At 43.7% G+C, this 24,098-nt stretch overlaps 1 protein-coding gene across 4 annotated transcripts in view; it reads right to left on the reverse strand.

Moving 5' to 3' along the window:
- COQ8A (coenzyme Q8A) overlaps positions 1-24,098 on the reverse strand; it is a 351,468-nt gene that overhangs the window by 184,736 nt on the left and 142,634 nt on the right. For all 4 annotated transcript variants that reach the window (XM_029593040.1, XM_029593043.1, XM_029593041.1 and 1 more), the window contains one exon: positions 18,450-18,524. In XM_029593040.1, the coding sequence (XP_029448900.1) occupies positions 18,450-18,524 (75 nt within the window). The remainder of the gene's footprint in view (positions 1-18,449; positions 18,525-24,098) is intronic.

A 24,098-nucleotide genomic window follows, 5' to 3' on the forward strand; every position in this document is an offset into this window, starting at 1 on the left:
TTGGGAGAGAGAGAGGTGGAAGGAGAGAGAATGTGATAATGATGATGGAGAGCTGATAATTGGAAGGGATTCCAACTTATTATGCAATCCTGTAGTAGACTGTTCCAAAGGAGGGGTACATCACTCTGCACAAGATAGCACTGCCCTTTTTCAATTTCAGCATAATGGAATTTGATTGATGCATGGAGAGAAAAAAAAATCTAACCCCATGATACGTATACTAGGATTGATTTCTTTCTAGTAGATAAGTCATTAATGTTACACACTAGGGCAGGGGTCAGGAACCTTTTTGGCTGAGAGAGCCATAAACGCCACATATTTTAAAATGTAATTCCATCAGAGCCATACAATATGTTTAAAACTAAAAACAAGTAAATGTGTGCATTTTATGTAAGAACAACACTTTTAAAGTACAATAAGTCTCTGAAAATATTACACCAGGCCTTAAGACACCAATACATCTCCTATTAGGAAAACGGACCAAGTCAGGCTGCTATAGAGTCCTACACAGAAACTACATGCCAGCAGAAAACCTCACCTGAATCACATGTGCTGACCCTCACCTAACAAAGAATAAAGAGACCAAAACGCATAACTAGAAGCATGCATAAAAAACTGAATTGGAAACCGCAACAAGCCAGAGTCTCTGTATGCAGTGTAACAAAGGAAAAAAAAACATCACCCATCCTTATAAAACAAATCAAGAAATATAAAAATTAATAGCAGCAAAACGATACTAACAAAAAGAACAGATTTCGAAACAGCTGATGAGTGCAATATCCAATAATTAAAAACTCATATAAAACATTTCCAGATACCAACAAAATATTTCAAAATAGCAGACACAAAGACCCAGTAATGAAAAATAATAAGGATACAAAAATGTTTTTGCTCTGCATACCTGGGAACGTTTGATATCCAGGTGTCCTGAGATTGTTCTGAATTAGCAGGAGGTGGGGTGGTTTGCTTGGAACTTTCTCCTCTCTCAGTCACATACCAGCGCTCTCTCTCACACTGGCTCTCAATGACACACCTATACACACATGCTCTCAGTACTCACATATACACATGTTTTTTCTCTCTCACTTATGTAGGCTCTTAATTACACATTTACACACATGCTATCTTTTCACGCTTACACACACACACAGGCTTTCAATCACATAAATACATGCTGTCTTTTTCTCTCACACACAGACTCTCATTCACATGCTTACAAACATGTCCTCTCTTTCTCTCATTTACACACAGGCTCTCAATCACATACTCACATGCTCCATCACCTAAACCAGCTCTCAATCACACTCAGACACACATGATCTCTCTCTTACTTATACACACAGGCTCTTAATCATACATACACATGATTTCTCTCACACACAAAGGATCTCAATCATACACACACACTCTTTCACACAAACAGGTTTTCAATCACAAACTTACACATACAGGTTCCCAATGGTAAACTTACATTCATGCTCTCTCTCTCACAGGCAGGCTCTCAATCACAGACATACTCTCTTTCACATATACAGGCTCTCAATCATTCACATACATGCAATCTCTCACTCACACAGGATCTCAAACACACATGCTTGCTCGCTCATTCACTCTCTCTCTCCCCCACCCCGGGAACTCGCGGCAGCAGCAGCCTCCTCCCAACGCTAACCTCCTTCATTTTCAGCCCTCGCGGAGGCGGAGTCCCATTGGCCGCGGTTGAAGCTCTTCATTTTCCTCTGAGCCACGCTGCAGTCTTCTTTTCTTCGGGCCGATGCCGAGCGCACTAGCGTGGCCTCTTCTTGCCGCTCATGCACCCGATGCTCTCCACTTCCTCTTCCGGGCCGCGGGGAGGGGGGGCGGGAAGAAGAGACCACACTAGCGTGGTCTCTTCTTCCCGCGCAGGCACCCGATGCTCACCACTTCCTCTTCCGGGCCGCGGGGGGGGGGGGGGGGGCGGGAAGAAGAGAGCACGCCGGTGCCGCTGACTCCAGCTGTCCTGCCGCGTTCCGCCCGGGTTGACAGCATTTTAAGCCCGGGCGGAGGAGGACCGAGGAGCAGATGGGTCAGCGGGAAAGTGTGGCGACACTTGTCTGCGAGCCAGATGCAGCCCTCAAAAGAGCCATATCTGGCTCGCAAGCCATGGGTTCCCGACCCCTGCACTAGGGGGACGGGAATAGGCAACATCTCATGGTCTGACTATGCCCCTGTGTGGTGGGAATTAGCAGGGGCTCCTCAAGACGCTGGAAGAAAGTTTTGGAAATGGACTCCCTTTTAAAAGACAGAGATGCAGTATTGCATATAAATAAAGTGACTTCAGAATATCTGCACTTTAATATTCCAGTGGGAATGCCTAAAAATTGTAGTTAGGGGGAGTCTAATTTCTCTGGCCTCATATAAAAAATGGGAGAAATACGACAGAGTCAATTATTGAAAGATCAGTTACAGAAGGCAGAATTGGCCCATAAGCAAAATAATTCCCAGGGACTATTGCAGGAATTAAAAGATATTTGCTACATGTTACATCTGCTAGAAGCTGAAGAGATGGTGTTTAAGATGGACCTAATAAAGCAAATCCATTATGAACAAGGCATCAAGGCTGACAGGCTACTGGCTCAGGCTACTGGCTCATGCGCTAAAAAAAAAAAAAAAAAAAAAAAAAAGAGTGACCCAAACCCAGATAATTAAAATTAAAGATAGAGAAGGATCAATGATCACAGAAGGGGAAAAAATTAGGGAACGGTTTAATCAGTATTATGCTGAATTATATGCAAGAGAATTTACAGTGGCACAGATGGGAGATAAAAAGGTATCTATCAGATGTTCAGCTCCTCAGTTTAGATACAGAATTAGGGGAGAAATTAGGACAACCCTTCTCTTCTGCTGAAGTCCTAGAGGTTATCACAGAATTGAAAGCAGGGAAAGCCCCAGGTACAGATGGCTAGGCACCCTTTTTTTTTTTTTTTTTTTATAAAGGGTTTAAAGAAGTATTGGTAAGTATTGGTAAGCCCCTAAGTAGAAATGTTCAACTATCATCTGCTGCCTAACTCTAATGTAGCCGGCATAACCATACATCCTAAACTGGGGAAAGACTGGATGCTTTACAGTTCATACCGCCTGATATCACTCAAACAGATTTAAAAATATTAGCTAGAATTTTGGCAAAGCAACTGAGCCTTGTCATCCCCACACTAATTCATGATGACCAAGGTGGTTTCATGCCTGGACGGATAGCAGGTGATATTGTCAGAAAAACAACGCATGGAGCCTTCTGTGCTGTTTGGAGTAGATGCTGAAAAAGCTTTTGACCGAGTACACTGGTCATTCCTCTTTCACATAATGGAAAAGATGGGGCTAGATGGATGGTTTTTAAATTGGGTAAAAACGTTATATCAGGTCCAGAAGCCTGCATCAAAGTAAAAGGGGGGTACTCTCAAAACCTCTCAGTGCAAAGAGGCACAAGGCAAGGGTATCCGCTGTCACCTTTATTATTTGCAATCTGTGTCGAACCACTTGCAGAGAAAATTAGACAAAATCTGGCCAATAAAGGTATTCAAGTAGGGGAAAATCAGTATAAAATCTCCCTATATGCTGATGACATCTTGCTCCTGAAAAATCATTGAGCAGGGAAGACTATGGGAAAGTTTACGATTTCAAAATTAATCAGGATAAATCAGAACTGCTACCTATTTTTCTTCCTGAAGGGATGGCTCAAAAACTTAAAAGGCAATACCCTGTTCAGTGGGCAAAAGAAGCAGTGAAATATTTAGGTATAATTGTGGGATCGGATCACTGACTTATTCAGTTTAAATTATACGCTGCTTTTTAAGAAGCTAGGTAAAGACCTACAGGCTTGGGAATAACTATGTAGTGGTTAGGAAGGATCACGGCAGTGAAAATGTCTATTTAGATTTTTTTTTGTTGTTGTTTTTGTTTATATTCCACTTTTCACACTTTTTTCATCATTTCAAAGCGGATTACATTCAGGTACTGCAGGTATTTCCCTATCCCCAGAGGGCTTACAATCTAAGTTTGTACCTGAGGCAATGGAGGGTAAAGTGACTTGCCCAAGGTCACAAGGAGTGACAGCGGGACTTGAACCCTGGTCTCCTGGTTCATAGTCCACTGCTCTAAGCACTAGGCTATTCTTCCACTCCTCTTACTAAAACTGGGATGCTTCTTTCAAACCCTGCCGTGCACCATGCCCACTGGTTGCTTAAAAACAATGCAGAGGAAAATCTCTTTTTTGGAAAAGAAGACCTCCGAGGATATCCAGAAATGTAATATACCAGACCAAGCCAAATGGCGGCCTAGGGGTCCCCAATATTACTAAATATTATGTAGCCTCTCATTTAAAAGCAGTGGTGGATCTTCATAATAAAGTTAGATCTAAACAATTGGTGGTTATTGAGAATGATATGATTCAAGGTGGAAATGTTAGGGACTTATTTTGTAAACCTGGGAAAATTATATGACACCCCAAGAATCTCACCTTGTACTGCCAACACATTGATGACATGGAGGTTATGGCGACCAGCACTGTTGGGTTCCCAGCAATATTCTTTTCCATCCCTATAAAGATTTGCAAAAATTTTTCCGCTGGGAGAGATAGCAAAGGGTTTCAAAGATGGGCAGATAAAGGGTTAGTTACAGTAGGACAGGCTTGGCACGGACAGACAATAGCATCTTTTGAGTTATTAAAAGAAAAATTTCAGTTTACTAATAAAAGATTTTTTTCCAAGAAGATTTATCCAAAGGGAAATCCCTCTTCGAAGGTTACTGTGAAAAGGCCCATATGGTAAAAGGAGTAATTTCCAAGTTATATGTGCTACTGAACAATACTAGATGTATAAAGGAGGGCTTCATGCGCACACACTTTCAGAGGGGGGATTGGGACCTATGATTTATGATGGCTTGTCGTAGCTCTATATCAGCGCAAATACAGGAAAATAGCTACAAAACATTATATAGATGGCTCATAATCCCAGTTAAGTTAAATAAGATGTCACCTAACAGCAAATATTGTTGGAGGAACTACGGTAAGGTGGGAGACTTTCTGCACATGTGGAAGGGGTGTCCTGATATTCAACATCTCTGGACCCAAGTGGCGGGTTGGTTACAGGAATTATTACACCTCCCTATAATGTTTACTCCTTTGACAACCCTATTGAACTTTCCTATAGACAAGGCATCTTCCCAACACACGATCATTTGTGCCGCTATTCTAGCAACGAGGTGAACCACAGCAAAAGACTGGAACACAAGAACATGCCATACTGGGTCAGACCAAGGGTCCATCAAGCCCAGCATCCTGTTTCCAACATTGGCTAATCCAGGCCATAAGAACCTGGCAAGTACCCAAAAACTAAGTCTATTCCATGTAACCATTGCTAATGGCAGTGGCTATTCTCTAAGTGAACTTAATAGCAGGTAATGGACTTCTCCTCCAAGAACTTATCCAATCCTTTTTTAAACACAGCTACACTAACTGCACTAACCACATTCCCTGGCAACAAATTCCAGAGTTTAATTGTGCGTTGAGTGAAAAAGAACTTTCTCCGATTAGTTTTAAATGTGCCCCATGCTAACTTCATGGAGTGCCCCCTAGTCTTTCTACTATCCGAAAGAGTAAATAACTAACTGATTCACATTAACCCGTTCTAGACCTCTCATAATTTTAAACAACTCTATCATATCCCCCCTCAGCAGTCTCTTCTCCAAACTGAAAAGTCCTAACCTCTTTAGTCTTTCCTCATAGGGGAGCTGTTCCATTCCCTTTATCATTTTGGTAGCCCTTCTCTGTACCTTCTCCATCACAACTATATCTTTTTTGAGATGCAGCGACCAGAATTGTACACAGTATTCCAGGTGCGGTCTCACCATGGAAGAATGATAAGGCACCCACCTTTAAAACTGTAATCTTTAGACTGAAGTGGATTTAGTATATGGAAAAGTTGACAGCCTTAAGGCATGATAAAATGTAGAAGTTTCAAGATATTTGGCAGAGCTTCTGGCAATGGATGAAATCATAAACATAGTTGTTTGAAGACGGGTTTAGGACTATAAGTGCGGTCGGGCTATACCAACTTTCTGTATAATTATTTGTTATGATTAGACTTAAGTAGTTTTGTATCAATATCATATATTACATTTATGGACCTCTTCGCTCGGAGTTCAATATGTTGGAAAATAATGTTTCCATAAGGATGAGGGGGGGGGAAAGGGGAGATATATAGGGGGGTTTGGTAGTTAATACTTTACCATGGTGTGGTTGCAGCATATATGACTATTAGGTCATGTCATGGATGTTATAATATAATATATAATATTTATTTTGTTGTTTTGCATGACTCAAGGGGGACTTGTCAGATCAGCAATGGTCGTTCATTATTTGTGTGTTTTCTTGCACACCCCCTTTTGGTATGTATGTATGCTTTAATGCTACTCCTCCATTGTGAATAAAAATAATTATTAAAAAAAACAAAACAAAAAAAAACTGGAAAATAAGTTACCACTATGTTGTTTAATGTTGCTTTATACAATTGCATGCTGGTTAGATTTAAAGCAGACCACAGGTTTACAGAGTTCAACCTTTTTTTTTAGCTGCCTAACAGCTACCTCTAATGTGGTAATATGGAGGAAAGAAAAGCTTCACAACACATATGAAGCTAATGCCACAATATAATAAGAACCGATTCCTTCTTCTTGACCTCAAATATAGCAATCTTTTATATGTGAATCAGCACCCCTGCTACAGTAACAGAGACCTAGTATACTCAGCAAACCGCTTGCAGGGATCTCATCTGTTAATGCAAACCTGCAGCATCACATTGTTTCACAGATGTCATGCAAGAGATAAAAGGTGAAATCCGGCACTAGTCTGCACTTGCCTAATGTGGCCTAAACCTGTGCATGACAATATTCTTATCCTATAAAAGGATTCTGTAATGCTGTCCAACAACTTAACAAAATAACACAAGTGGCTTCAATTTTCCCCATGAACATTCATCATCTCTACAAATGAGAATGCTGCAGAAAGAGAAATAGAGAGTGAAAGAGGAGATATGGAAAGGAGAACCAGAAGAGGTGCCTGAACAGCCAGAACAACTAAAAGAGGTAACAGATGAGAAATTGAAGCATGGTAAGTATGCAGGACAGAGAAAAGATAAGAATTCAAGAAAGAAGACAAATAAGACCACAAGATAGCAGAACTTATAGTTGAGCTCCTAGGTGGGATGGAGATGGATAAGTATGCGGGAATCCAAGAGAGGCAAAGACTATTGAAGTTAAACCTGACACGCAAAGTAAAATATATGTCCAATAATATGAACATGACCATAAACTTGCTTATTGCAACAGGTGTTCTCTGTAGACAGCAAGACAAATCAGCCACACAAATAAGGTAACATCATCTGATGGTGCAGAAACAAGAAAGCTCTCTCTGAGCTCACAAAAAACATGCATGGGTGTTCCTGCATAGCTGCTGCTCTGCAAGTCTCCTGTCTTTGTAGTAAGCTAATCCTGAACTCTAAAGGAAGGATACTGGGATTGTGTGGCTGTTACAGGTGAGCAACTTTTACTTTGCTTTCTCCAAGGACAGGCAGGACAGTAATTAACCACATGAGTGGAAAGCGCAGTTGCTTACCTGTAACAGGTGTTCTCCTAGGACAGCAGGATGTTAGTCCTCAGTAGGTGACATCATCAAATGGAGCATGCAAGCCTGCTGCTATCCTTGCATCCACACAAGGTCCCCCTTTAGTCTCGTAATATAGCAAAAAAATACAAGTAAGAAAAAATAACACAACAAACCAAAGGTGAACCCAACATCATGGGGAGGGAGGTGGGATTCCTGAGGATAAACATCCTGCTGTCCTGTTACAGGTAAGCAACTGCACTTTCCCCTAGGACAAACAGAATGGTAGTCCTCACATGCGAGTGATTACAGAGCTCCAGACTGCCCCATTCAACCAGGGAGACCCACAGTAGCCGAACAAGGTGCCAATGGGCACAACACAACTGCGGCGCTGTGGGAGAAAACAAAGGGTGGTCTGGTCCCACAAAGAGCACAATCAGAGACAGTTGGGCTCAGGACTGGAATAAATTGCACAGGATAGACTGGCCAAAAGCGGTGTCCTGATGAATATCCCTGTCAAGGCAGTAGTGAGCAGCAAACTTGTGGAGAGAACTCCAGGTTGCAGCTCTGCAAATTTCCGCGTCAGGGACTGCACACAAATGGGCACTGACACCACCATAGCCCGCACAGAGTAAGCTTTCACCCTGCCAGCCAGTTGAAGGCCTGCCTGCTTGTAGCAGAAGGCAATGCAATCCACCACCCAGTTTGACAAGGTTTGCTTCCCCACCGCTGCTCCCAGTCTATTGGGGTTAAACACGAGGAGCTGGGTAGACTGCCAATGGGCCGCTGTACGATCCAAATAGAAAGCGAGTGCCCACTTGCAGTCCAGGGTGTGGAAAGCACAAAACCCGGGGTGGGAATGAGGCCTTGGGAAGAAGGTGGGAAGGACGATGGACTGGATGATGTGGAATGCAGTCACCACCTTAGGTAGAAATTTGGGATGCATATGCAGCACCACACTATCATGGAAGAACTTTGTGTAGGAAGCATACGTAACCAGGGCCTGGATCTCACTGACCCTGCAAGTGGAAGTGATCGCCACCAGGAACATGATATTCCAGGTGAAGAACTTCAGGTCACAGGACTTAAGAGACTCGAACAGATGCCACATTATCCTTGCCAGGACAATGTTGAGATCCCACAGGTTAGCAAGAGGTCGAAGCAGGGATATTAGCTGAACAAAGTCCCACATGAAGCGTCCAACAAGAGGCTAGACAGAGATGGATGCCCCAGCGAAACCCTGGTGTTAGGCGCTGAGGTGCAAGTGGACTGAGCAGGTTTGGAGGCCAGACTCAGATAGGTGCCAGAGGTAATCCAGCAGGCAGGGAAGCAGACAGGAGAAACGGTACAGTCCATGACCACCGGACCAGATGGAGAAACGTTTCCACTTTGAGCTGTAAGACTTCCAGGTGGAAGGTTTCCAGGACTCAAAAGACCCTGGACACAACATCCGAGAGCTGCAAAGGTTGAAGGATCATGTGCTCAACATCCACACCGTGAGGGCCAGAGCCCGGAGGTTCGATGGCACAAGGTGCCCTAGTTCTGTGATATGAGGTTGGGAGCAGTCCCCAGCAGGACAGGTGCGTTCACTGACAGGTCGTGGAGAAGAGGGAACCACACCTGCCTTGGCTAGGAGAGTGCCTCTAAAATCATGATCCCTCCTGTCTTCTTGCAGGTTTATCAGAGTCTCGAGAGGAGCGGGTTAGGGGGGTACGCGTACAGGAGACCCTGCCCCCAGTGAAGGGAGAAGGCATTACAAGCTGGATGGTCTTTCCCCAGAATCAGGGAGCAGGGGGAAGCGAACAAGTCCTTGTCCGGTGTACCCCAGCAGTGGAATAAGTCGGCTGCTACCGGAGGGTTCAGGGACCACTCATTCAGCTGGAAGGACCGACTGAGGTGGTCCAGTGTGTTTAGGTGACTCGGCAGGTAGGTGGCCCATAGATACATCCCTCCGGAAAGGGCCCAATCCCAGACCTGCACTGCCTCTTGGCAGAGGAGGAACGAGCCTGTGCCGCCCTATTTGTTGATGTACCACATCGCCACTTGGTTGTCCGTTCTGATGAGGATGACCTTGGAGGACAGCCTGTCCTGGAAGGCCCACAAGGCATACCGGATCGCTCGAAGCTCCAGAAAGTTTATCTGGCAAGAGCTTCGGCTGCAGTCCAGAGGCCCTGAGTATGCAGGCCTTCCGTGTGGGCCCCTCACCCCTGAGGGGAGGCATTGGTACTAAGGGTCAACCGGGGCGGCGCAGGCTGAAACGGGAGCCCGGTTTCCAAATTGGGGAGGGCTTCCCATGAGGTTAGGGACAGACTGAGGGGGTCTGTGACCGTAATTAGAGCCTCCAGATCCTGGGATGCCTGCTGCCACTGGGACTGCAAGGCCCACTGAAGGTTCCTCATGTGGAGGCGGGCAAAGGGGTCACATGGACGCAGGCCACCATGTAGCCCAGCAGGTGGGCCGGCACCCTCTAGCTGTTGCGAATGAGGGTGGCCAGTGAGGAGAGGGCGACCGCCTGGTCCTTGGGCAGGAAAGCCTTTGCTTGTGCCATGTCCAACCTGGTGCTTATGAAGTCTAGTTGTGGAGATGGACAGAGATGTGACTTGGGGAAGATGATGACGAAATCCAAAGTCTGCAGGGTCTGAACAGTCAGAGCCAGCGCTTGCAAGGCCCCAGAGTGGGTGTCACTCCGGATGAACCAATCGTCCAGGTACGGAAAGACATGAACCGAGTGACACCTGAGGTAGGCAGCCACCAACGCCAAGCATTTGGTGAAGACGTATGGGACTGATGCCAGCCCAAAGGGCAGCACTGTGTACTGAAAATGTGCCGTCCCCACCAGGAAGCAAAGGTGCCTTCCTGTGGTTGGGAACAATTGCAATATGGGCATAAGCCTCCTTTAAGTCGAGGGAGCAAAGCCAGTCTCCGCTTTGGAGGAGCGAGATCAGCATGCCCAGAGAGACCATTTTGAATTTTTCTCTTACGAGAAACCTGTTTAATGCCCTGAGGTCGAGAATGGGGCGCAAGCTGCAGTTTCTTTTCGGAATGAGGAAGTACCTCGAGTAGAAGCCGTTGCCCCGCTGTTCATGGGGGATCAGTTCTACTGCACACGCTGCTAGAAGGGTGGAAAGTTCAGATTGAAGGACAACCTGATGGGCGGGCGAACCCCATGATGGACACGGAGGAGCAGTCTCTGGGAGCCTGCTGAAGTTCAGACAGTAGCCCTGGCGGACAATAGAGAGGACCAAGTGGTCCAAAAGTGATCGCTTACCATCGGCGGGCAAAGCAAAGAAGCCTGCCGCTGACTGGGGGATCGACTGTCAGGGGAACCGGTGTCTGGCTCGTGCCGCCTCGCCACCAGTCAAAAGCCTGTAGATGGGGCCTGCCGGGGGGCTGGTTGGGTTCTCCGAGCCTGTTGCCACGGCTGCGGCCCCTGGAATTGGTCTGAGGCGAGCACGCACTGGCAGCCGGAGGATAGCCCACCTCAGACCAGTTCTTGTGAGAGCCCGGGCCTGGGGGTCAACCTGGCCTTCTGAGGGGCTGGCAGAGAACTGCTGAAGATTATCATGCTGATCTTTCAGCTGGCCATGGCCTCCTTCACCTTGTCCCTAAATAGGTTCTCGCCTGTACAGGGGAGATCTGTGAGCCTGTCTTGAGCCTCTGGCCAGAGTCCTGAGGCTCGGAGCCACACCAGCCGTCTGGTGCGATGCCTCCGGCAGCCAGGCAGGCTACAGTTTCGGTGGACCTCACCTCGTGCTTTCCCACTTCAAGGCCCAGCACTGCAATGGCTGCAAGAGATTCCTGCTGCTGCTGCTGCTGGGAAAGGCCCTCCGCAAAGTCTTAGACTTGTTTCCCCACAGACTGAGGTTGTATTGGATCATATATAGCTGGTAGGCTGCAGTGCGGGCTGCGAGCATGACCCCCTGAAACATTTTCCTCCCTATGCCATCAAGTTCCCTGTGTTTGCGCCCTGGAGGAGCAGAAGCGTGCGTCTGGGAATGTCTAGCTTTCTTCAGGGCAGACTCCACGATCGCCGACTGATGGGGGAGGTGCCGCCATTCAAAGTTCATGGCCTGCTGCACCAAATAGGAGGCATTGGCCTTCCTGTTGTCTGGGGACACTGACACCGGATGTTCCCACATAAAGAGGAGGAGCTCCTTAAAGATGTCGTGGATAGGCACTGCCACAATTTCCTTGGGAGCCTCAATGAACTGGAGGACCTCCAGCATCTTATGACGGGCATCCTCCTCTGACAGGAGCTGGAAGGGAATGGCCTCTGCCATTGCCTTTACAAAGCTCGCAAACGACAGATCTTTGGGCAGAGATCAACATCGCTCCTCCAGTGGGGAAGGCCCCGAGAGGGGGTCGTCGGAGAACTCAGAGGATAAGTCCGAAGAGTCATCACCCCACAGGTCATAAGGACCCTCTTCCTCACTGGGGCCCAGGCATCAAGGACGGGGGCAATGAGTGTCAGTGGACCTGGGCCCCAAGAGCACCGGCGGCATTGATGGAACCCTCGGCATTGAGGGGGGGCATCAACCGTGGTAGGCCCAAGGAACCGCGGGCAAGGGTGCCCGATCCTCGAGGCCTCATCCTTCTCAGAGGACCCAGGAATCGGGATCGCTCCGGTGGAGAACATCTGTGGCCAAGGAGGCATAGAGGGCCTCTAGGGCACCGGTTGCATCGAGTTCAATAGAGAGTTCACTACAAAACACTTTGCACAATTCACAAATTGATTCATGACGAAAAAGCAGAATGGCTGAACACAGCTCTACGTGTTCATGTCCACATAGAAACCTGAGATCTGCCAACAAAGCACGCCTAACCATTCCGTCCATTAAAACAGCTAGACTGACCCAAGTTAGAGATAGGGCTTTATCATTAGCTGGACCAATACTATGAAACACCATGCCCTTAGAAACTAGACTTCAGAGAGATTTCAAATTTTTCAAAAGTTTAAAAACCTGGCTTTTCAAACAAGCCTTCTACAAAGAGAACAGAGAATAGTGGAATATGAAATCTGGCAGCAGACCATCAGCACCTTTTTTGTGCATTATGTGTGTATTTTTAAAAACAAAATATACATTAGGGTAGAGTTACATGTAACTAAGACTGATAAACGTAGTAAAAGGACAAGATTTATAACACTTTACAAATAGTATTTATTATGAAACTTTGTTACCGAAATGTAATGGCTTTCCCTAGTGATAGTACTAATCTACACATTCAACCAAAGATGTATTTATGTGCTTCACTGCAAATCGTTGTGATGGACTACAACTGAACGACGGTATAGAAAAAGTTTTAAATAAATAAAGATAGGGCACCAAGAAGGACATTCAGATGCTCCAGCAGGGATGCGAGCATCGATGGCGAAGGCTCGGACACCAGTATGGGGGCCAATGGCGCCAGCAGCTTAATGCTCTGGAGCGCTTTGAGCACTGCCAACTGCACCCTGCGGTCCAGCTCCTCCTGGAAGTCCTGAGTGGAGGGGGACAAGGTGTCACCGGCACATCCTCTGGTTCTTGAGGTGGCACAGAGCCCTGCACAGTAGACAGTGGGGGAATGTCTCGGCTCTGCAACCTCCAATACCACTCCGGAACCAGAATCGTGTCGAGATGATGACTGGTGTCGATGCTTCCTGGACTTCCGGCGCTTGGCCCGGTCTTTCCCTGGCACAGAGGATGACGATGACCCCGAGGTCTGCGGCAGGGGAGAGACCACCAAGGATCATAAGAACATAAGAAAATGCCATACTGGGTCAGACCAAGGGTCCATCAAGCCCAGCATCCTGTTTCCAACAGTGGCCAATCCAGGTCATAGGAACCTGGCAAGTACCCAAAAACTAAGTCTATTCCATGTAACCATTGCTAATGGCAGTGGCTATTCTCTAAGTGAACTTAATAGCAGGTAATGGACTTCTCCTCCAAGAACTTATCCAATCCTTTTTTAAACACAGCTATACTAACTGCACTGACCACATCCCCTGGTAACAAATTCCAGAGTTTAATTGTGCGTTGAGTAAAAAAGAACTTTCTCCGATTAGTTTTAAATGTGCCTCATGCTAACTTCATGGAGTGCCCCCTAGTCTTTCTACTATCCGAAAGAGTAAATAACCGATTCACATCTACCCGTTCTAGACCTCTCATGATTTTAAACACCTCTATCATATCCCCCCTCAGTCGTCTCTTCTCCAAGCTGAAAAGTCCTAACCTCTTTAGTCTTTCCTCGTAGGGAAGCTGTTCCATTCCCCTTATCATTTTGGTAGCCCTTCTCTGTACCTTCTCCATCGCAATTATATCTTTTTTGAGATGCGGCGACCAGAACTGTACACAGTATTCAAGGTGCGGTCTCACCATGGAGCGATACAGAGGCATTATGACATTTTCCGTTTTATTCACCATTCCCTTTCTAATAATTCCCAACATTCTGTTTGCTTTTTTGACTGCCGTAGCACACTGAACCGACGATTTCAATGTGTTATCCACTATGACACCTAGATCTCTTTCTTGGGTTGTAGCACCTAATATGGAACCTAACATTGTGTAATTATAGCATGGGTTATTTTTCCCTATATGCATTACTTTGCACTTATCCACATTAAATTTCATCTGCCATTTGGATGCCCAATTTTCCAGCCTCACAAGGTCTTCCTGCAATTTATCACAATCTGCTTGTGCTTTAACTACTCTGAACAATTTTGTGTCATCTGCAAATTTGATTATCTCACTTGTCGTATTTCTTTCCAGATCATTTATAAATATATCGAAAAGTAAGGGTCCCAATACAGATCCCTGAGGCACTCCACTGTCCACTCCCTTCCACTGAGAAAATTGTCCATTTAATCCTACTCTCTGTTTCCTGTCTTTTAGCCAGTTTGCAATCCACGAAAGGACATCGCCACCTATCCCATGACTTTTTACTTTTCCTAGAAGCCTCTCATGAGGAACTTTGTCAAACGCCTTCTGAAAATCCAAATATACTATATCTACTGGTCGATCTCCTTCTCCCCGATCATTAGGGATGATGGATAGTGGGACCGCCAGGGGAAGAAGCGGAGACAGTTTCCCACTATCCCTGGGCGTTGAGGACACCACAGCAGGAGTGGAAGATTTCAGAGTCCCGAAGAGCTTCTCCATTTTATCTAGGCGAGCTCAACACCCTTTGGGTGTCATTTGGTCACACAAACGGCACCCGTGGACATCATGTGAGGCCTCCAGGTAGAGGATACAGACCTCGTGTGGATCCATGATGGACATGGTCCGCGGGCACTGGGGGCACAGTCAAAAACCTGATGATGCCATCGAAAAAGAGGCCAGTGCGTGGTCGATGGCTGACTGGCACCATGGTGCAAGGGTTGGGAATTGACCGCAAAGAACGACAAAAAAAGTTGAAAACAAGAATACCTACCAGAACGGAGAGATATCAACCGCGAAGGGGGACCCGACGCAGAAAACACACCTGTAAAAGGTGAACACAATTTCAAGGAGTTGTAGCTCCACTACCGCGAGGCTACTGCACCGCGGAAAGGAAGAGAATGAAGGAGGACCTCATGTGGACGCGCAGATAGGTTTCCGAGCCAGGCTCCATTGGATGAGGTCACCCACATATAAGGACTACCATCCTGCTTGACCTAGGAGAAACTCCCAAGCTGAAGGTTGCAGGGAAACATTTATGTTCTCATATCGAGGTGAAAACATGCAACTTATATAATGACAGACACTGGGGGAGCGCTAAAGGAATTAAATAAATTTTGAGAACTGCTTGGGCATTAACCGCTTTCTTGACGTGAAGCATTTTCTAGTCTGAAATGAGCAGAAAAGGTATGGACAGAACAGGTGGTAGCCTTGAAAATATCCTCTATGGAAGCAGAGTGAAGATGGGTTAAAGAACCTGCTGTTGTCTTAACTGGAGTATAACAATAAGAGATGAAATCCGAAAGCCACCTGAAAAAAGGTTTCTTTTACAACTGAAAACCTGTTTGACTGGGCTGAAGGAGATGAATAGTGGTGAAGACTTTCTGTAAGACTTTGCTCTCTCCATATTGAACAATAAATTGCTTCTGCAGTACAGCATGCAAAGAGCCTGATCTGTCTTGTGGTCTTGGAAAAAACATTGGTTATACAATCATTGATTTATGTAAAATTGAGAGACCATTTTTTGTAGAAATTTAGGATGAGTTTTCAGAACTACTGTTAAGGAAAATATGGGTGTATGGCAAATATGAAACTAATGCTCACTACTTGCTTATGCTTCATGCAGAAGTTACAGCTATCAAAAATAGAACTTTCCAAGAAGGTAATTTTAGCTTTGCAGTGAGGCTCAAATGGTGATTTCATGAACAGAGTCAGAATTATATTTACAGCCCAAGGAGGAAGATCTTCAACTGGAAGTTTAAGATGAGTTAGTCTTTTCATGAATCTGGTAACTAAGTTGCTGGGAGATGGAATTTCTCCCGAATTCTCATGGCATGCTCTTATACAGTGCAAGATGAATCCTGACTGAGTTAGTATTCAATCCTGAGTCAAAGAGACTTAAAGGTATTTAATAGGGAAATAAGACACTTACAGCTGAATTTTCAAAAGTATTTATGCAAATAAAATGTGGTTTTATGCACATAAATGTGCTTCTGAAAACTGCCTGGAGGGAGGAAGTAGTTTGTACATGTAGAAGCAATTCTCTGTGTACTTTTATATACACAGCAAAGAAGTGTTCCAGGGAAAGTTTGGGCAGACATAGCATTTACAGGCACAATTTTTATTTTTTAAAGCATGCATGTAAATCTACTCGTTCTAATGAGCAGGTGTAAATGTGTGCATGTATGTCGCCCTAGGATCCACACATGCTGGCTAATTTTCAAAACTGAAAATATGTACACAAGCCCGCTTTGAAAATCTAGGCTAGTCTCTGTATACTTTGTACACACAAACGTTAGCCATCCGCAAATGCTGAAAGTTACCCTCTTCAAGGGGTCCTGATCGATATGTGAATACTAGAAAATCTTTCCAAAAGTATTAAGATTTTCTGATAGAGCATTTTCTTAATGCTAGAATAACCTTACTCACAGAGAGGAACTTTTTCTTCAGTGTCGGGTTAGGATATTTCCAGATGTGGCAAAAGTGACTCAAAGAAAGAGGAAGCGGTTTCTACTGATGAAGCCCAGCGTGGTTCAACTTGGGGCTACTTTCTTCCTTAAATTTCCATGCAAGTGTTTAAATGTAGTGATGTATGCTACATGTTCTTTGAGCCAAGTCAACAAACACTTTTCTTGATTGATAAAATTGGCCCTTTGGGACTAAGTAATCCTGCATGATATGTTACTTTTTCCTGGCCTGGAAACAATCCTTCATTAACATTGGTTTGGTGACCTTGCCTTTTTTTCTTCTTTAAACTTTTCTTGGGATTGTGGTATTAGTCCCTAAATCGTAGCCTGGAAGCATGGAGTAGCTTTGCTATATTTTTTCTTCATGGTCTTTGTTTTGTTTTTTTTTAATATATATATTCATATTTGGGGTTTTTTCTCCTAAATACCTTTACAAGGTTTTCCTTGTGAATTTTCATTATAAATATAGTAAAAAAAAAAAAAAAAAAAAAAAAAAAAAAAAGGTTCTGCCTTATAACAAGAAAGCAGAGAAATAAAATGTATATGCAGTAATGAGAACTTGTTAAAGAACTATCACAGAAAGCCTGGTAAGTTACAATGCAAAATTCATAGGGACCAAGAATGCACTTTGTTTTGCAGCAAGAAAAATCTCTGGAGGATGCTAGGATCTACAGTCCTGCATTTTCCTACTGAAACCAATAGATGCTAAAACCCAACAGTGCTGTGAGTCTGGAGTAAAATGCCTGATCTCACTCCTTCTGAAAAAAGGCCAAGAGCAATGACCCCATACACCTCAAGTGCTGAAGGCTACAGTCTGATATCACAACTTTCTGTAGCTCGTGAAGTTTTTATTCTCAATACTTCCAGGACCACAGAGGCAACAACCTGGACTACTGATCAGTATGCAAATATTACCAACTCCCATGCTCCTCCTGCCAAAGTTCATAAAGGTACTTTTTCCCCCCCAAAAGTGGGGGGGAAAATGTCTGTGCGTCTTATGGAGTGAATATATTTAAAAAAAACAAAAAAACCCTAACTACAACCCCACATCCTCCTGAACCCCCCAAGACCTGCCAAAGTCCCTGGTGGTTCAGCGGGAGTCCGAGAGCGATCTCCTGCACTTTGGCCGTTGGCTGCCAGTAATCAAAATGGCGCAGATGGCCCTTTGCCCTTACTTGGCACAGGGGCTACCGGTGCCATTGGTCAGCCCCTGTGACATAGTAAGGGCAAAGGGCCGTCGGCACCATTTTGATTACTGGCAGCCAACGGCCAAAGTGCAGGAGATCGCTCCTGGACCCCCGCTGGACCACCAGGGACTTTTGGCAGGTCTTTGGGGGGGGGGGGGGGGTCAGGAGGGTGTGGGGTTGTAGTTAATTAAATTTAAAGGGTTGGGATGGGGGTTTTTTTGGGGGGGTTTTCCCCACAGAAAGAGAATGATAAAAGTTTTCTGATCTGAGGAGTGGACCGAAATGGCCCTCCCCAGACCCGAAAACGAAATGGGGACAAAAAACGTTGTATGCACTCCCCTAATTTGCTTCATAAGATGCACAGACGCCCGGGAATGGAGCCGGTTTAGCACACCATTTTTTATTTTTCCCCCTCTGCTGGGAAAAATAAAAAATGAATCCTAAGGTCAGGTGCGTCTTATGGAGCAAAAAATACAGTATATTACCTACTTCACACAAAAGGTTTTTACAGTTTTTCTGGTTTATAGCTTACCAGTATGCTCTTCCGACCTAAGACTCTTCTTTGCAACTTCTGCTAATGCTCCAATACCTAATCCAACAGCCAGACCTGAAAGAAACAGAAAGACAGCCTATCATTCATGAATAGAAAAAATTTCAAATATTTAAAAAGATACTGTTATGTATTTATCTTTTGTATATCGCCATTCAGTAGACAATCTTGGCAGTTTACCTCATCTCATTAATAATAAAAAAAACAGTAATTACAGTCTATGTACTTCAAGAAGCTAATTATAATAAAACCTATCATCACAAAAAATTAAATTAAAAATGCATTCATACAACTTTATAACCCGTGGTTTCTCCCAGCATAGTGTTCAGGACTCACTCTCATGAGATCTTTTTGTTTTCTTTAATTGCTCATGTCATATTCTCATTCACCAGTACAAATAGCCATGTTTTTAATTCTTAAACAATCTATCTTTCCATACGCGTAATTTAGATGGCAGAGTTCTACATGTACTACAATAGTTATGTATTCTCTCTAAAGGCTATCTGTGAAGATTATTTAAAGCAAATAGGGAAAGTTACATTGAATTACAGTAGCATGAAAACCAATACACAAAAAAGTCACTGCCATTATAACTAGGTCAACCAAATAGTAAAATTCAGGAGAAAATTTCAAGTTAATTTAGTACTGGTCAAATGGTGGTAAATTGACAGCACTGAAAACTAAATCCTCCATTTAGCCATAGAATAGGCAAGGCACAAGCAGTGACCATGCCAGTTTTCCCACACTGCCATGCCTCTGTAGGTACCTCCTTTAACAGTAAGAGTGTAATCCAGTCTATGCTGAGGCTGCCAACAATGGCACAAATTAGTGATGTGGACACTTGTTCACTGGGATCCAGACAGATCACCAATTCATGTCACATAAGCCAACAGAAGGCTTTCAGATGGTAATGTCTTGCAGCCTCTACTGACCCAAACAGGTAGCCTAGAGGTGAAAGGCTCCATAACTCTCTTCCAGTCCTCAGAGCTAGATTCTAGATGACTCCAAGTTACCTAGGCCAAGCTAAACCAGTCTTTGTTTTGCCTCATTGCAGGCATGAAAACAATTTCATTAGAAAATCAAGGCATCTCCATGCATACAACAGGGCAAAATCAGCGCTACATCTGAGCCATCCAGTCCCCATAAAGTCCTCCCCCCCCAATCTGTTTTTCTTAAGAATGGAACTAATTCATAAATTAAGGTTCCACCCCAAAAATAAAAATCACTCTCAACTATTTCTAGTCTGCCTTGATCTGCTCAGGATGGAATGAGATAGCTGAAGCAGCTCTCTGCAAACTGTAAGGAAGTACACAATATGTATACACATATTTAGGCACATGAAAAAGTTGTGTGTGCACCAATTTGGTAGAAATTATTTTGCTGAACTCTATACTAGGTGTTACAAACTTCCTGATGGCAAGGAACACTTTTGCCATTTCTCATGCTTGACGAATATTAAAATAAATAAAAGCACAAGTAAAACAGCAGATCAACTAAAGAAAATCTGAGCCTTATAAATCTCAAGAGCTTCTTATATCTTTAGAACAGAAAGGCAATAAGGAGAAAATTCCTAGGGAGAATAACTATAAAAAGTATTGAAATTCCTCAACATGCTGCAAAACTTGGTTTGCATCCGAGATGTAGACAAAGGCATATCTGAAGAGCAATAAATTGTCTTGTAAATATTTATAAAAACAGAGACCTGGGAGGTCATGTGATGTATTGAGAGAGGCAACCGCATTTTGTCTTCTCTTTAGGGATCCCACCTTCCTGATTACTTTTGCATTTTAGACCGCATTTGCTTGACAACAATCAGTAAGAAAGCAGTGCAATCTAGCAGAGCCTTTTTATGACTGTTAGCTGTGACAACTAGCTAAGACCACAAAAATCGCTCTGAAAGATAAAGAGAAGATCAAGGGAGAAGAAGCGAAGATGGCAGAGAATGTCCAGATGTATTTCACACATTAAGAAAGGTGGAAGGAAGGCAAAACAATTTCTGGCATGGTTAAAAGGTGAGGTAAGAGAGGCTATTTTAGCCAAAAGATCTTCATTCAAAATTTGGAAGAAGGATCCAACAGAAGAAAATAGGATAAAGCATAAGCATTGGCAAGTTAAATGTAAGACATTGATAAGACAGGCTAAGGGAGAATTTTAAAAGAAGTTGGCTATAGAGGCAAAAACTCCCAGTAAAAATTTTTTAAAATATATCTGAAACACAAAGCCTGTGAGGGAATCAATTGAACAGTTAGATGATCGAGGGGTTAAAGGGGCACTTAGAGAAAATAAGGCCATCGTGGAAAGATTAAATGATTTCTTTGCTTCGGTGTTTACTGAAGAGGATGTTGGGGAGATATCCATTCCGGAGAAGGTTTTCATGGGTAATGATTCAGATGGACTGAACCAAATCATGGTGAACCTAGAAGATGTGGTAGGCTAGACTGACAAACTGAAGAGTAGTAAATCACCTGGACCGTATGGTATACACCCAGGGTTCTGAAAGAACTCAAAAATTAAATTTCAGATCTATTAGTAAAAATTTGTAACCTATCATTAAAATCATCCATTGTACCCAAAGACTGGAGGATAGCTAATGTAACCCCAATATTTAAAAAGGGCTCCAAGGGTGATCTGGGAAACTACAGACCAGTTAGCCTGACTTCACTGCCAGGAAAAATAGTGGAAAGTGTTCTAAAGATCAAAATCACAGAACATATAGAAAGACATAGTTTATTGGAACAAAGTCAGCATGGCTTTACCCAAGGCAAGTCTTGCCTCACAAATCTGCTTCACTTTTTTGAAGGGGTTAGTAAACATGTAGATAAAGGTGAACCGGTAGATGTGGTGTTTTTGGATTTTCAGAAGGCGTTTGACAAAGTTCCTCATGAGAGGCTTCTAGGAAAAGTAAAAAGTCATGGGATAGGTGGCGATATCCTTTTGTGGATTACAAACTGGTTAAAAGACAGGAAACAGAGAGTAGGATTAAATGGACAATGTTCTCAGTGGAGGGGGATGGGCAGAGGAGTGCCTCAGGGATCTGTACTGGGACCCATGCTTTTCAATATATTTATAAATGATCTGGAAAGGAATACAACAAGTGAGAATCACATTTGCAGATGATACAAAATTATTAAGAGTAGTTAAATCACAAGCGGATTGTGATAAATTACAGGAGGACCTTGTGAGACTGGAAAATTGGGCATCCAAATGGCAGATGAAGTTTAATGTAGATAAGTGCAAGGTGATGCAAATAGGGAAAAATAACCCATGCTATAATTACACAATGTTAGGTTCTGTATTAGGAGCTACCATGCAGTAAAGATCTAGGCGTCATAGTGGATAAAACATTGGATTCGTCAGTTCACTGTGCTGAGGCAGTCAAAAAAACAAACAGAATGATAGGAATTATTAGAAAGGGAATGGTGAATAAAACGGAAAATGTCATAATGTCTCTGTATCACTCCATGGTGAGACCGCATCTTGAATACTGTGTACAATTCTGGTCGTCGCATCTCAAAAACATATAGTTGTGATTGAGAAGGTACAGAGAAGGGCGATCAAACTGATAAAGTGGATGGAACAGCTCCCCTATGAGGAAAGACTAAAGAGGTTAGGACTGTTCATCTTGGAGAAGAGACTGCTGAGGGGGGATGTGATAGAGGTGTTTAAAATCATGAGAGGTCTAGAATGGGTAAACGTGAATCTGTTATTTACTCTTTCGGATAATAGAAGGACTAGGGGGTACTCCATGAAGTTAGCATGTAGCACATTTAAAACTAATCAGAGAAAGTTCTTTTTCACTCAACACATTTCACTCAACTCTGGAATTTGTTGCCAGGGAATGTGGATAGTGCAGTTAGTGTAGCTGGGTTTTAAAAAAGGTCTGAATGAGTTCTTGGAGGAGAAGTCCATTACCTGCTATTAATCAAGCTGACTTAGAAAATAACCACTGCTATTACTAGTATCAGTAGCATGCTGATATGCTTCCGTGCGCATATTATAAAATCCGGGGTCGGCGCGCAAGGGGGTGCACACTTGTGCACCTTGCGCGCACCGAGCTCTAGGGGGAGGCCCGATGGCAGAGGTCTACAAATTCATGAAAGGGTTAATGTAAATCGGTTATTTACTCTAAGAAAATAGAAGGACTAGGGGGCACTCCATGAAGTTAGCAAGCAGCTCACTTAAAACAAATCAAAGAAAATTCTCATTCAGCGCATAGTTAAGCCCTGCAATTCATTGCCAGATGATGTGGTTAAAGCAGTTAGTATAACTGGGTTTAAAAAAGGTTTGGATAAATTCCTAGAGGAAAAATACATAAACTGATATTAATTATTAAGCAATAGTAGCTTGAGATTTATTTGTTTGGATACTTGCCAGGTACTTATGACTTGGATTGGCCACTGTTGGAAACAGGATACTGAGCTTGATGGACCCTTGGTCTGACCCAGTATGGCAATTCTTATGTTCTTATGAGGAAGCCATAGCTTTTACAAAATCTGTGACTTGCAATCCTGCTAATGTATAGCACTGTTTGAATGCACTCAGCTTTCCAGTTAAAGTATGTTAGGTAATTGACATGCCTAGCCTGTTAGAGTCACATGACACGAAGCTGAGAAATTTGGCAGTGCGGCTGAGTTCATTTCTTGCAATAGGTCAAAGCTCTTTTGCAGTCCATGATAGGAGGGGTTTTCTCTCCTTCATGTGCATGAGGTCTCAGAAAAAAAGGTAGGCAATATGATGGATGGATTGATATAGAAAGTACAGAGGACTGGCCTGTTATGAAAGAATTGCATATATGTGGTGGATAGTGTATGAGAGCTTGGAGTTCGCTGGCTCTCCCAGTGGGAGGTGACTGATGAGGAATATCACTTTCCATGTCAGGAATTTAAGTAAAGCTGATTCCAGGTAGTGTTACCTGATAGAGGAGTTAAGTTGGGGGTGTAACCACTAATGCAATTCTCATTTCATGTCCTCATAGATCTGCACTACAGAACAGTGGTAGAGTCAGCTGATCCCATTGAGAATGAAGATCCCATTGAGGGCAACAAATATGAAGATGGGTCAGTGGTGCCACAAAGGTGACTACCACCATGTATCCTAATACCACTAGGAATTATCTGGCTGAAGGCATGGAGAAGACAGTAGCTTGTGAATGAGTGAGCTCATAATGTTCACTTGTCCCAAAGTTAGAAACACTCTCTCTTGTATGTCTATCCAAGCCCTGATGAACTTGAGTCTTTCAATGGGCACTAAGTTCAACTTTTCAAAGTTGACGAGAAACCCCAAGCTCTGTAGAAGACAAGTGGTCTTGTAGAGGGAATGGAGCACTTCCTCTGAGAGTTTGCCATACTTAGCCATTCATCCAGGTTCAGAAAAACTTGTATGCCTTTGTGAGGCATTTTGTAAAAACTTAGAGCCACTGACAACCCAAATGGAAGTACCTTGTATTGATAATAGGAAGAATCCACTTGAAGCAAAGTTAGAGCCAATGGAAAGTATGGATGAGAATGTGAGCAAATGCATTCTTTAGGTCTAGGGCACACAGCCCATTTGTCATCCTTATGAAAGGGAGAATTGTGCTGAGGAAATTAATTTTGAATTTCTCTGAGTAGGTGCTTGTTCAAGAGTCAAGTT

Source organism: Rhinatrema bivittatum, chromosome 3 (assembly GCF_901001135.1).
Source record: "Rhinatrema bivittatum chromosome 3, aRhiBiv1.1, whole genome shotgun sequence".
NCBI lineage: Eukaryota > Metazoa > Chordata > Amphibia > Gymnophiona > Rhinatrematidae > Rhinatrema > Rhinatrema bivittatum.